At 34.4% G+C, this 15,962-nt stretch overlaps 1 protein-coding gene across 8 annotated transcripts in view; it reads right to left on the bottom strand.

Annotated features, from left to right (window-relative positions):
- Positions 1–15,962, bottom strand: part of DACH1 (dachshund family transcription factor 1) — a 353,868-nt gene that overhangs the window by 195,762 nt on the left and 142,144 nt on the right. For all 8 annotated transcript variants that reach the window (XM_086881091.1, XM_086881089.1, XM_086881093.1 and 5 more), the window contains exon 2: positions 9,880–9,995. In XM_086881091.1, coding sequence (XP_086737217.1) covers positions 9,880–9,995 — 116 coding nt within the window. The remainder of the gene's footprint in view (positions 1–9,879; positions 9,996–15,962) is intronic.

Raw genomic sequence — 15,962 nt, 5'->3', positions numbered from 1 at the left:
AGGTAGGTCGAGTAATCTAGTAATCTGAGGCACCCATAAATAGAAATTACTGGACTATGCAGCTGAAAGCAATTCAAGTCTCAAATTCTTTATTTCCACTATAAAGGACGGAAACATTCTTTTAAAAAGTATGTGTGGAAAGAAATGCTACTCTATTAACTTTCCTCTTAGTAAGGGCAACTGGCTTGTTCAAGCTGTATGTGTGATCTTAGTGCTTGTGATAGCAGACAGCAAAATGTATACAGAGAAAAGGAAATTTCATTGAAGCATCTGCATACTTAGAACACTCCTCATGATTTATTCTACTTCCCCCAAGTCAATCTACATCTCAGCCCACCTAACAAAAGGGTAGTGTTGACAAAACCTTAATTCTCAAGAAAACTTGTCAGTACACTGTCAGACTATCTGTCATTTGTATGGATTTTAATGAGTTAAAACAGCCCACTGACATTATTAATTTCATCTTGACTAGGTGCAGTTTTCCTTTCCCCAGTTTACTCAACCCTAGAATGCTACTGTTTTCTTAGCTAGAAACTAATAATCATTAATTGATGACCAACATCATCATGTAGTAACAGTAACATGCTCCTCAAACTAAGACTTTACTTCCTAAATGTCAGGTCACATCTCTAACACTAGAAGCAGCATCAGTTTATTCTTTGCTGACAGCCTGAACACAGTATCTCATTGCAATTAAGACTGGACTGAAATGAGATGATTTAAGAGTCACATGTAGAACATTCATAACTAAAAAAACATTTAAGGAAAGCAAAATGCAGGTTCCTGTGCATATACACACTGTGAAACGAGGATAACTTCTGAAAGCAATTATATGAATACTATACCAACATAGCCTTGTAACTTCTCAGTAGGCATGAATTAATACACAACAGCAAACAAACTAGCTTGTATTAAGTTAAGTAAGTTGGTTATACCAACTCTGAAAGAACAACTCCCTTCCCTCTCCTCTCTTTCCTTCTCTCCATCACACACAGCTTCCTTCTCTGCTTTCCATTCCTCTCTGCCTTCGCAATTGCTGTCTCAGGCACACAGCAACCAACCAACATATCTGTCTGCATTTTGAAGGAATAAGAGAAGTCTTCTCACATGAAGTGAGGTTTTCAAACTGAGCATCTTGAATGCATGGAAACTCAGACCACCAGCTCGGGTTTTCATAAACCACAAGCTCTTGGAAGCAGCTCCAGGAGCAAAAGCCTATAGATTGGCTTCTGTTTGCAACATAGTTTGATAGTACATCAAATGTTACAAAATGTGCTTAACTTCACATCACTAGATAGTTCTGAGTTTGATTTCCAAACAGGAAGGAAAATGTTAAGCAATTCTCAGATGATATGGAATCAAGTTTGAATAACCTGGCTTTATAATCCTGAACTTGAACCAGAACAACCTTTCTTTTCAAAAACCTTCTCCCAGTTAAGACTACTTTATGATAACTCTAATATTATGTACAGGACAACACTAGTAACAACAGTACAGTGCAATGTGAACAAGTGATAGTGGATTCATTACAATTCTGATAGTATGCTATTGTGCCTCGTACAATTCATGCAGGCAATATTCCTAGAGCTATAAGTCATAAGGACAACTGACACTGGCTGGTTCTCCTTGGAAAACGACATTCATAGAATCAAAGAATCTGCTGGATTGGAAGGGAACCATCAGGATCATCAAATCCAACTCTTGGCCCTGCACAGGACACCCCAAGAGCCTGAGAATAAATTAATATAGTACTTAGCTAGTTAAGTTTTTTTTTCCTTTTAGTTGTAGTCTTCTAAAGCTTCCCAGTTAAAATAATGCTTCCTTGCATACTTTTCCTGAAAATACCAATTACTTAAGTTCTGAAGTTCACTTACATCATATATCATGTAACAAAAACACCTGGGCTACTGACACATTTTCTGGAAATTCTCTTCATACTTAAGTTCTGCAAAACTCCACAGCAGACAGACTGTTCTTAACCAGGAGACAATCATATTAAATAATGACATTTGACACTGCCTTCCCCCAAAAACCCCAATTTGAGAGGAAAACAAGCTGCAGTTTCTTCTTGTACTTTAGAGAATCTCCAAAAACATATGATAATGAAATCATGGACCATAACTTTGGAATATATAAATTTCAAGGGGTATTTTTATTGAATGCACTATGTACCACTGGTAGCTAAGCCAATATAAAATCAAGAGGAAAAGAATCATTCACCTTTCATTGAGTACGTCATACAAGGGCATAAGTTGTCTAACTGCAGGAAAGGAGCTGGGCACTTCCATAGCATTCAGGAGCTCCACATTGCCATGAAGATGAGCAGAACAACAGACACAACATGCTGGAACTGAGCTTTGTACCCGGCCTTGCTATATTCACCCTAAGAGCTACCATGTTCCTGTTTTGCTACAACCATCAACACCATTCAGCTGAGGGACCGAAGTGTTTGCAAGTCTGAGACATTACTCCAAATTCAAAAGTTCAGGTTCATTTATAGTGGCAGTGTTTAACAAAATAATACTCTGTATTTCAAGTTTAAAATGGCAATGTGTTGTTTGCTCTACAAAAGGTTCGTTTTGAACAAATTAGAGATTAAATGATTTGGAATCAAATTATTTTGGCTGAACATTCTCACTAAAAAGCAGGAGTGGGTGGAAAACCAACAGGTTTATTATATGAAAAACTGTAAACACAGGATTATGATTATCTTGATGCTTTTCTATTGAAAGACTCTGCCTGAAATCTGAGCAACAAGAAAATCACAGTATAACCCACAGCTGAGAAGCTTACAATTTGAATAATTTAATTTTAAGAAATGAACAGCATATTCTGCAATATATATCTTTTTTAAAAATTGTTTAATTACAATCAATAGAATGTTTGGATTCAGAAAGCTATAGAAATACTTCCATTGCTAGGTCCTAATGTAGTCACTGATAATGTCACCACATACCCGCCTTTAAGAATAAGGTTTTAATTGCTTTCTTTTGTATCAAGAGTTTGGTGTTTTGTTTGTTTTTAATTTTGTTTCAGTTTACATGTTACTTGTTTAACAGCAAACTGTTATGATAACAGACTTTTAATTAAATATTGTTCTAAAAAGTGGGGAGCTTTTTCTCCCAAGGTGTTTTAATATGCTTCTATTATTTGAAACGAGAAACTGGAAGTGGGGAGAGGGTTGCTTACAAAATCCAAAACTTTTTCTTTCTTTTATGATCATGTCAAATCTACCCTGAAAAGATGCCTATATATGGAAATTATCACATATCATTAAAGGCTTATCTAATATTTTCTAGTAGTTCATTCACATAATATGGTAATTCAACTGGGATCCTACATAACTGCTACAGGAATAGCATTCTTTTGGGGAAATCCAGAAATCAATATGGTTAAGATCTTAGATTTCAGAGGGCAAAATTATTCTGTGATCCATAAAGTATAAAAAAACTTTTATCTCAAAATCTGTGCATATCACAACCTAACACTGAGTACTCACAACATACAAGTAGGAGGATTCACTAGCTTATAACTATAGCTTAAAATGCAAATAACTTCACTCAGGTTTTTCTTTGAGTACCTTGAGCATGTCAAAGTACATGACTATGCTCGCTGCTTAAATATTTAATCCCAGAGTCTCTTTGGAAGTGACCCAGCTTGTTGCCTTTACATCAAAAAAGCTGGGAGCATTTCTGGAAACAGTTCAATCTAGGGATGGCTCTCAATGAGCAGTGGGTGGACCTGCATGAGGAGTGACTGACTTACACAGTTTTCCAGCAGTACCTTTTAAGCTTTAAATATATGTAGTGTTGTATGATACAATGTTTCAAAATGTACAAGCTCTTCTTGATTAATTTCCCATAATAAAAAAGGTTCAATTTCTGCAAGTAAGCCTTGGTTTTGAAAAGATTTTATGACTGAAAAATGTAAGGGAACTTAAAATTAGTGAGCTTCAAGAAGCAGTTTTCAGCGATAAAACTTCTTGTGATAAAGCAGATTATAGCTAGCTGTTCAGTGGGATGATAGTATGACAAAATTATGACTGTTTTCAGGAGATGACAAGTGGCCTGAATTACACCTTAATTATTATTTTAAAAACGATGAAAAAATATATTTACAGAGTTAAGTTGTTTTATTTTCCCACTGATACATTAACTAGTGAACACAACAGAAGCTTTCACATTAATTATAATGACCACTTCCTTAATAAAGTCCAAAAAGGTTTTACGTAATTTGATTCAGTCTTGAATGGGTTACAGTTTGTCACTCTCAAAGTGGGACTTTGTGGCTTGTCCTTACAGTAAGTTAGTTCAGCCCCAACAGATAAACAGCTTATCATCCTATAACACCAATCAAAACCAATGTTAACGATAAAAATGATTTAACACTAATAACCAAAATATTGTGTTAACAGGGAATGTATTTTAAAACAAGTGAACAACTGCACTCAGTTTTATCAATGTGTATCTTTTTAATCAACACAGGATCTCAAAAGCTACACAGTTCATAAAATAAATTATTGAACGATAGATTTGCTTCTCAAAATTACTATGTAATCCGAAGTTATAATTTCTAGCCCCTGGAATACTCAACTCTATTAATTTCAGTAAATTAAATATATTCTTAAAACCTTACAGAATTCAGACTGTCAGGAGGAAATACTTCTAGCTACAGATTTCATTTCTTGGCAATATGATGTCAATAGAGTAACAACGATAATTATATTTTAACCATTCTTTCAGTCTGCCTAATACAACATCAATAACTATGGGCCAGAGAAAATGAAATTATTTAATTATGTGATTAATCTTTCTTTAAACACCAAATAATTTCATCATCTACTTTAGCAAAAACATTATCGCACTTTATCAATTGCTGCATCTGCAAACAACGTTTGCCCTCCAAACTGAAATAATCTACACGATACCTTTCAACCCTCTCCTTATTCTAACTACCCATAAAAATGCTTTGTGGTGCAAAGAATTTTGTACAAGATGAAAGTTGGAATATTCCTATATTGATTCTGGCCCACAGCAAGAGGGAAAATAAGGATGAAATTAGAAATTATATCTTCAGATTACCATTAAAAAAAGAAAGGAAGAATGGTTTAATAAAAGGGAGCAGGTATAATTCATACACATGAAACAGTTTAGAGGAAACTTCGTATCATTACACTGAAACAGTCTGGATTAAGATGTGGAATAGTTATATAGAAGTACCTATCATAAAGCAAACCTGTTCAAAATAATACTAATACTAATGCTAATGCTAATAATAATAATAACAATAATTGTTCAGATTAATTTAATGTAAAAGTAATGTAATAAATTAAACATGCTTTGAAATTACTTTTTTTAATTGACAAAGATCTATCTGTAGATATATATCAATATATAAAGGAACATTCTTATCCTGCCCTATGTCAGCAATTTCCAAAAGCGCTTTATATCTCATTTGATCTTTGAAAAATGCAGTTCCTGAAATAAGCATAAGAGATTGCAGTTACTCATTTCATCACTGTAGATTTCAGGCTCAGTAGGCCAAGTTGCAGAAGAATTAAGGAGTTTTAAAAGCAGATTCAAAACCTAAAATACTGAAGAATAATTACCAAATAATTAGAAAATTGAAGAAAATTGTGTTTCAAAGTTTGTATGAAAAATAATAGAAATATCATTTTATATGTCATATAGCCACTCCAGACATAAAAGTACAGACCACAATGTATATCATACACTCAGGACATACAGCACCTTTTTCTGATTGAGCACAATTACAATCATCTACTGTTTCAACTTTAGACAACTTTTGAAGCACATTAGCCAAGAAAAGATCTGCAGTACAGAGAGACAGCAGATCAAAGTTAAGTATGACGAGCCATACAGTTTTGGAAGGATTTCAAGGTGTTTTCTAGATAAGCCGGAAATGTCATTACAACTGTTTGAGCCTACACCAAATTCTTTCTTCTTACTACACAATTTGTAACATAGGCAGATTTTAATTCTCTGGATAATCTGTGAAGCTCTTCATTTCCTGTTATTACACATTTCTCATTTTGTCACACTGTCAGAGGTCCTATGTATTTATTTTCATAAATAAAAGATTATCCTTTGTGAAGTGACCAGTCTTTTATAAATTTGGGAGCATTCTGTAAATTGATCTTAGTTAAAGACAGTGATAGATCAGCAATTACGGGTAATATTTAATAGTAATAAAATGGACAGAATATCAATTGAAGGGTGATCCTCACTTCTTCAATTTATAGTTCATGAAAAAAATATGGAATATTATACCTTTTTTCTCTTTTATTTTCCTTCAGTATATCATTCCTATATCTCATCTTTGTCACTAAATACTTAGCAAGTTCATTCTAAGTGATGATGCAATGTTCTCTGCATGTGTTTTCAGAGTTTATATCAGTGATATAAAATATTTTCAAGGGTTCCTTAACTTGGCCTCCTACAAAAATATACAGAATATACAGTCCTGGAATATAATGAGAAATCTCAGATACAGTTTAATACCAGTATTATTTGCACACATAAATGATGCATGCAGAACCAGACACTTGAGAAATCAAGATTTCCACCTTTAAATCTCTATTTCTGCATTATGCAGCACACTGCAAAAGAAGGAAACTTTTCAAGTAAAAATCATGCATTAAATCATAGCATTGTGTATCCTAGATATACCTAATAATTGCAGATCTCTATACTTAAAGAGCATTAAATAGCACATAATTGTTTGTGTGATCACTTATACTTTTTTGTAGGCAGAAAGGAAACTTAGTTATTACACTCAGATTATTAAATCAATCAAAAAGTTTAAAAAGAAGAAGTTATTACAAAGGAAAAAAAAAAGAGAGAGAGAAGGGGTAGGAAGCACTTAATAATCCAGTATTTTTATTTCTTCTGCTTAGAGCTAGATACTAACAGGAAATTCACACTTCACAAACTTCTCAAATGAAGAACCATCTTTTGAAATTCCTGTCATAGCAAGAGAGACTGAGAGAGCTGGGACTGTTCAACCTGGAAAATACATAGGGGTATCTTAATAATGTGTAAGAAAACCTGGTAAGTACAGAGATGGAACCAGACTTCTCAAATGTGGTCCAGCAAACACAAATTGAAATACAGGTAATTCCACTGGAAAGTAAAAAAAAAACCCCAATATTATTTTGAAAATAGTGAAACATTGGAACAAGCTGCAAAGAGATGTCATGGTGTCTCTATCCTCAAAGATACTCAGAGAATCTCAAGTGTATCCAGACCTGAACAACTTGCTCTGAGTGATCTCACTTTGACCAGCAGAGGCTGGACTAGGTGACCTCCAGTGGTGCCTGACAACCTCAACTAGCCAGTGGTTTTCTTTATATACAGTCAAAATATAGAGTAGAAGTTTACAACTGGCAAGATTTTTCTTGTATCAACTAATGCAGCAGCATGTAACTATGGCATCGACATCATCTACTGCAGTTGTCACAGTCTTTTCTTTGCAGGGCTCTTACAGTAGTTTTGGTACTTATTTACAATGTAGACCCACAAATTTTCATTGTTTTGAACTCATAAGATCAGATTGTAAGTCTATTTTTATACTTGCCTGTCTATAAAATGCTGGAATGACTGTCATGTAGCACTGCTGTCATGATGCTCTTTATCTCTGCTGAACCTTTGCATATCTCATGGAACACTAGACCCCAGAGCTCACTTCTATCAGAGCTATTGTTTGCATTTTTTGTGCTGAGACTCAACGCCACCACAATGGGAAAAAAATCATACCACTCCTTCTGTTGTGGTAAGCCATGTAATGTGAAACCAGTTCAAATGTAATACCGATTGCATTTAAACCTTTCTTCTTTTGAAAAGGACTCACAAAGCAATACCATCCAAAAAGGATTTGATGAATGATAATCTTACATATACGTTATTTTCTTTAATTTTGAATTATTTTCTTCTATTTTTTTTTCAACCATCATTTTAAAACTATCTGCATCTGGTTTTGTGGGCTGATACTCTAAGAAATTGGATATCTCATTTTAGTACCATATATTTTTATTGTTAACTTGTTATGACCAGCTTTAAAGGACTAGAGAGGAATTGGATACTTTCAGGCATTAGTTGTGGTTTTAAATTGCTTTCTTAAAATAAAAAATCAAGAGGTGATCTGCTCTTAGATATTAACTGTAACACAAAACCCCAAATGATACTGTTGACAAGGTTTCTTTTCCCGTCTCCCTCTTTTTGGCCTGATTATTTGTTTCTGATTTCTTTCATCTCCTTTCTACTTTTCACATGCATTTTTTTCTTTGATATTTTCCTGCCTTACTTCCTCCAAATAATTTCCCTTTGCTTCTGCAGTTTTTGATCTCTCCCTCGTGAACACGAATGTGTTGGCCCAATAAAAACTTTCATTCTCTCCCCACATTGATCCCATCTACTATTCTCATGTTGCATTGACTCTGAATTATCTCCATTTTCTATACAAGATTTTATCCTGTAAATTATATTGTATAAATTATTTTAATCCAAATTGTTGGTTTTTTTTGCTGGTCATACCTGCCCAGACTACCACTTGTCTGACATTTCCCCATACTCCCCTACACTCTCAGTCTCGTCCTTCCTTCCCCTCTCCTTATTTTATAACTCTCTCCTACCAATCTTTGTTATCTGAAGTCCCTTCATTTTGTTACTCCTCTTCTTCTTTAAAAAGCATTAAATTTCAAACTAAATAGTTCTGTCTATGTGTCCATCTCATCATGTAAAGCAGCTCCTGAACCTAAGGCCAAAGTACAGGCCCTCTTTTATGCACTGAGCTAAGCCACCTTTACTTTCCTCCTTCCTCCAGACAAGACATTTACATTCAAACAGTTTCTGGTATCTGCTGTTTCCTGAACTGACCATTTCTTTTGAGAATGCTAGTCATCTGTGACCAAAACCATGCCAAAAATCATGCTGGTACTTAGAGAGACGTGATCATGGGCTTGTACTCAAATATCCACCCATCCATCCGGTCCACAAGATCAAGTAATCTTCCTCTCTATTTGATCTGTCTAGTTAATTATCTTTCCTTTGCCTTAGAGAAAATCGGTGTTAGAGACAGAGCCATGCAAACAAGAAGGAAATAACTGGGCAAGAAGCAGAAGCTCAGGTGGACTTTGCTGAAACAAGTCCCAATGTTCAACTGGTAACATGAAGAGAGAGAATGCAGCACCACCTGCAGCTTGACTATTGGGTGCCTCCATCTTTGGGTGACTCCTCATCTGTTCATCTCCTCCCTGCAACACAGCCTTTCTTAAATTGAACTATGTTTAAGAACAAGTCACTGCTAGGAGATGGTACAGGAACTTTCAAAAGGAAATAGTGGTATGAGAAACAGATTGTTACAGGACTTTATATTAGTGTAAGGCCTCAGGAGACATATCAAAAATAGAATTTCAGGATGAAAAATTAAGAAAGACATGTGTGCAGCATGGAGTTATTTTAACTAACTCGGTTTCTTCAGGCAACTATATTCATGATGACATTATCTAATGAAGCAAAGCAGCAAAAAAAGCAGAAGATATCTAATCTATTAAAAATTAATAGGGAGATTATTGTCTAATGATAGGTAATTCATGCTTTGAAAGGTTTTTGTTTATAAAGAAAAAAAAGGGGGAAAATCATAAAGGATTATTATTTGTTCAATACTTTGTTTCAATATTTGAAGTACTAAGCCGCCCCACTTTCCATTACATACAACATGCTTGTCTACCAATAATGTAACATTAGGGGAACTATTGTGATATTTGTCTGCTGCTTTCCTAGACTGTCAATCTATTAACAAGTGGATATAAGCCATTCATTCATATGATTGCCCACGTGAAGGTGTTTCTGGTGATCCTACCTGTTGGCGGGATGATTCCAGGAGACATTAGGCCTGGGACAGAATGTGGCATGATATGAGAATTCTCTGGGGAGGTGACACTTTGAGTCCTCTTAGGAGGCCTTCCAGGTCTAGAACTGAAACAAACAAACAAAAAAATTTTTACAATTAAGCTGTTGTCTTACACATAATTTCAAAGTTGTTTCAAGTGGTAACATGGACTGTAAATAAATTTGTTTCAAGGACGGTTGCTTTTGCAGTTAGATGTAATAGACTTCCATCACTAATTAGATTACATGCTGAATTCATTTTCCTCATTGAAGATCAGCCGCTCTTGATGCATAATTCATAGCCTGCACCTCGTTACCTGCTTCTTCATATTAATATCTATACACAGTTTGAATTGCCTCGTTTGCATATGCTAAAGTTCTGCATGCAGCCTTCAGCACGAAAATTATGCACTAACTTGTAATAATTATTACAGTCAGCCTGCTATTGATTTATGAGACTTTTAAAAACCAAATATGTGTAGTACTTGTAATGAATGATATTTTAAGGTTCTTCAGGAAATTAAAAGGCAATGGCTGCCTAAGGAAATGTTCTGCTTGTTTGATTTAATACTACAGTTAGCTGGGAGGTGGAATGAAAGAGTGATTCAGACCTATAGCACATTTTTCGATGATATGTTTTATTACTTCGCACTGCTAGCCTGATATCTAGATGATAAATGACAATACATATCTAATGTGTGAAAAGGTCTTGCAATTTCTTTATTTTTTGTCATTTAAAAGATAAGTCAAGTTATCATTTAACCCTTATTCTATTTAAAGTGAAAATCTCACTAAGACACCTTACTTCAAATATACTACTTTATGTCAGAAAGGACTCGGAATTATTTGTACAATATTGTTGAGCAAAAGCCATCACAGCAGCTTACATGTGTCCAGTATGGAAGAATAAAGGGCTTCAGGTTTAAGCACTCCTTGTCTGTTAAATGCTCACATACACAACTTTCCATCTCCTGGACTGTCCAAGTGGCATACAAATCAGAGACGGATGATGATGAAAATACTTATTGCCCACTTACATACAAATATGTATCTGCTCATACAATATATATCCAAAGGCTTGTATTCCTATGTACAGATCACAGCATGGTACCACTGCAACATTCTGTAACTGCTCATTTAGGGGACATTGTAGAATAACTTCAGAGAATAAGGTGATGTGCTGCTCTATAACTGCAGTGTTAACCTATGATCTCCCAAACATTCAAAGTTCTTAATTTCTTTCAGAACAAGAAAGAAAAGAAAGTTGGGTATGAAAGGTTTTGCTCCTTAGGCCCTCATATTAACAAAACTCTAATCAGGGATAATGGCATTTCTAGTTATACTGGGCCTGCAGAATGAGGCAGATATTAAAATACTTCTGTTTTCTGTTCATGTTAGTTTCCATTGTGTTTGGAAATACTTTCTCTTTTTTTCCTTTTTTTTTGGCACCTTCTACAACCTAACTTTAATAAACCAAAAACAATCAAAGTACAGAGCATTTTCTTGAAGTTTAATGACTCAAGGCATTGAGTCATTAACCTTAACTAATCATTAATTCCTAACTTAATGTCCTGAGCTGAGGTCATTATTAAAATTATAAGGCTGGTAATTTCTTTGATTGGTTTGGGATTTTTGATTTTCTTTAATATAAACAAAATTGTCACATGTTCAAAACGGCAAGAAAAACAATTGTAGATAAATAACATTGTCTTAATCCAACTCACAAAACCAAATTAAGTACCTTCAGATTTTTTTTGATATTTCCTTTGTGATTTACAATAAAAATAAACATACCATGAATACACATAAAACTGAACAAAACATTATAGACCAAAATGATCTGATTTAAATGGAGTGTTTCTAATATATTCACCCACCAAAAAATGCCACTGTGTAGGAAAACTTTAATGGTTTCATTTAAGTATCTATGATGAAGTACTCAAATCACTATTGTGACTATTGAAGGGTCTGACAACTGCATAACAGAACACAAGCAGGGCAATGTGGCACAATGTACAATGTACCAATGACTCCCAGGTCTTCATAAAATGCAAGTTCACACCTGCAAAGACCCACTTTGATGTTAACTACCAAGTATAGCCATGGTGAAGCCTGAATGCTTTTGTCCTTTATTTTGAGGAATAAAACCACCCCTCTTCAGAGCCTAATGGAAGACAGTCATGGACAAAATCTCCAAACAAAGGTCAGCAGCCAATTATAGGTGAATGATACTGAAATAACCAAGGCATAACTCTTCCTTTGGTCACCTTCTACAGTCAGATTGTTTGTGCTATTGTATACAACAGGAGGGGAGGGCAGGGTCACACTCAAAGCCATAAATGAGTCCAGCAACCTAACTCCATTCCATGAATTATCCCAAAGTTTACCAAGTGAAAGCTTTCATGAAGTCCTAAACTCTCAATTCCAATCTTACTAATAATATTTCACCCCGTAGATGGTTGGGTACTGGAACAGGCTCCCCAGGAAAGTGGTCAGAGCACCAAGCCTGGCATTCAAGGAGTGTTTGGATAACACTCTCAGGTAAATTGTGTGATTTGGGGATGGTCCTGTGCAAGGCCAGGAGCTAGACTTGATCCTTACAGTGCCTTTCCAACTCGTCTTATTCTGTGATTCTATTTAAATGAAATTTCTGAGAAGGAAACCTATTAAATCCTGATAGAATTTTTAAATTACACTAGTTCAAATCTACTATTAAAAGGCCCATACCTATTTAAGAAATGTGGGTTTTTTTCTTATAACAAGGAGAAAAATACTCTAAGAGAAATTAAGAATTATTTCTTCAGACCTGGAAGATCTGATTTAGAGGCATGGTAGACTATGCAATACACAATTAAGATTAATACATCTAATTGTCCTTAATAACTGATTGAGCAGCAATAATTGACTTAATTTGTTAGTTGTCATTTGTTAAGCATTTGTTTCATTAACCATACTACTAACTTGAAATACTACCATTTTGTAAGATTTGTTTTCAAAGTATAAGAATTGCAAGAATTTTGTATGAATCATTACCAATGTTGTGGAGAAAATAGCATGAAAAATTACTTTAAAAACTAATCACTTTGACTAGAATTGAAAATTCGCATGTTGTTTTGTAGTTCATTATCATTTTTACAGCTATATGATAAACTCTTTAAAAAAAACATCAAAAGCATAGCAAATTAGTTTAACTATCACAAACAGGATGATAAAAATAGCTTAATGAATCATTTTGTTGGTATTTTTCATAAACTTGAGTATAGTAAAGACCTACTTATTTTTTAGATTAGGGCATGTTTATTTTCATTCCAAGATAAGAAACCTTCAACATGCTCATATTCCTATTTTCTATCAAAATCAGTAGATTGGTCTTCAGTATAAAAAAAAATAAACATAATTTAAATAGGTATGAGTTGATTTATTATGTAAAAGATACACTGAAATGCCAGAGCAATGTAATTTTTCCTTCTAGTTGGTGGCACTGAGATACAAAAATCATCATTTAAAAGCTGACAATAATACCATTTTTACTCAGATTTAGATTTTGTATTTAAGCTTTTATAGACATATAAAAGACATTGTAAGATTTTGTCTTTTATAGAAATACAATTATTGGAAGAACTACACTTTTTTCTGAAAGCACAATTGACTTATGTAAATGCTAATTATCACAACAGTTAAACTACTCAAAGATGATCAATTTTGATTTTGAAGATGTCTAAAGTCTGGATTTTTTAGAGCCAAGATAAACAGTTTGAAATGCCAAAACCCCAAAAGCCAAAGCGAATACCTTGTGAATACCTCAGGTTATAGTACAGATAAGTCAAGGAGTGTTTTGGGACTCTACAAGAAGACACAGGAAGAAACAGCGCTACATCTGGAAGTCATAGCTGATCTTCCTGTCTACTGTTTCGTTCTTTGAAGAGTAAATTAGAGAAAGCAGAAATTAGACAATATCAACAAAGATTCAAGGAAGCCACAAGATTAACTGGTTTAAAAGACCTGGGGAAAAGTTTATAAGGAAGTTGAGAGTTCCTTGCTTACCCATTAGAAAAGCTATCTAAAAGATATCTTTCATCTTTCTGCTTTTAGAAATATGAATAAGTTAGACATTTTCTGCTCTAAAACTTAAATTATCACATGTGAGATAACATACATTGAGGAAGAAAATGAAAGCTTTCTACAGGACTGTGTATGACTAAATTAGTAACCAAGTTTTTGAAGTGAAGCACCTAAAAGTATTTATTCCCATGAAAATCCATCAGCCTTCTATAAGCTTCTGTTAGTTTGCGATAAAATTATCAGAATTTTCTCAAGTCTTAAAAGACATTCCCACAGAAAACTGATCTTTATTTTTGTAGAAATTATCATGGTTTACAGTTACAAGATGCCATTATGTGAATGAGGAACTCAATGTGCAGATTAATGAATCTTGAAAGTCTCAAATATACTCTTCACTAAGATCAGCTAGTTAGATAACCAGAACACTTTCCAGAATGACTGAAAATAAATCCATCATTTTTTGGCCAGATTTGTATTCCATCCCTTCAATTTCATAAATACATCAAGAAATACTATGGCTGTAGCATTTTCATCTTTGAAGAAAAAGGGTGTATTGGTCTACTGCACTGTGATTAGCATAAGAAGCAATTGAGACTACATTTAAGGCTGAGAATACAGTTATTTTTTGAGCTTTTGATCAACATATATTAGTCTTATATCCTTCCTGTCTTATCAAATCTAGAAAACAACAGATGGCTGAATTAAAGAATAAGAAATTGAAGGATCTGTGTTCCTTATCAGTTTAAATGTTATGCTTTGATAATATTTTTTAAGTTTTACATAATTTCAGTTGTATTATCAAGTATGAGCTGGCTCCTAGAAATGTTTTGATAGTGCTAACTATCAAAATTAATAAACTAAATTAAAAGCAGACATAATCAACAGAAAACCTGGCCCTGTACAATCACATGGGAAGAGACAACAGGACAACAGTATGAGTTAATCTACTTGGCTTTAAATGTAACCAGGCCGCATTCAGCTTTTATTACTATTTGCCAGAAGACAGACTTGATGTTAAAATTTAAGGGTCTCACTTGAAAGCCTTAGGTAAGTAGACCTCCTACTGATTTCTGTTAAGACCTTTGAGCACCAAGGAAGGTTTGGCTCCAAAACACCTGAAACTCTTCCTGAGTAGTCTATAATTCTCAGAGCACGTCACTAGCATTTTACAGATGACTAATTGCATGGCAAAACATGTGCTAGGAAACTAAAAGTGTTTAAAAATGTTGAGATAATTCTGGAATTTACCTTTCTCATGTCCTGATTTTGAGGAACAATTGAGCGATATTATCATTTGATTAATGAAGTTTTACTCCTTAAAATTATTTTTAATACATACATGAAGTACCTCTAAAGAAAACTGCAAGTCTGACCAGTAGTAAGAAGGCAAACTGCCTTTCCTGATAAAATTAATTAATTTCAGGTTTTGTTTTCTACATTTAAAGGTTTATTTTTAATCTTGTCTGCGAGCAAGTTTAGTGCACAGAAATATTGTCTTCATCTGTAGCTGGGCATGCATGATGCAGTGAAGTTACTACTGGCCAGGCAGCTTTATAATCAGTTATGCTGGGGAGTGGCAGGAAAAGTTATACTCCAAAAGTGATAGGTAGCAAATCTGTAACAAGGATTTCGAGTGTTTATTTAATGTATTTTTAAAATATTTTTTAAGTTCTTAGAACTGCCGAAATCAGCTAAGAATTATCAACACCAATTTTAGCTACATCAGCATTTAACATTTTGAAAATCTATGCTTTATTACTCATCTGTTCTGTCCTCTAAGTGCTTCAAAGCCTGACACAGAACCTGTGACCTCAAAGAAGCTGCAAAAGGGCTGAAGATGTCACTTGCTGACTTAATACAAAGACAGGGCTGCCCTGTGACCACCTGTAAGCACAGGCAGTGGACTCTTCCCACATTAAATTTGTGGGTTTTGGGATAGCTTCTATGCTGCTCGCATCATACGTGCTGCCTTCACACCAGCAAGACTTGAGC

This window comes from Cyanistes caeruleus, chromosome 3 (genome assembly GCF_971803275.1).
Source record: "Cyanistes caeruleus chromosome 3, bCyaCae1.hap1.1, whole genome shotgun sequence".
In the NCBI taxonomy this organism is placed as follows: Eukaryota; Metazoa; Chordata; class Aves; order Passeriformes; family Paridae; genus Cyanistes; species Cyanistes caeruleus.
This window is presented reverse-complemented; position numbering and strand designations above follow the sequence as displayed.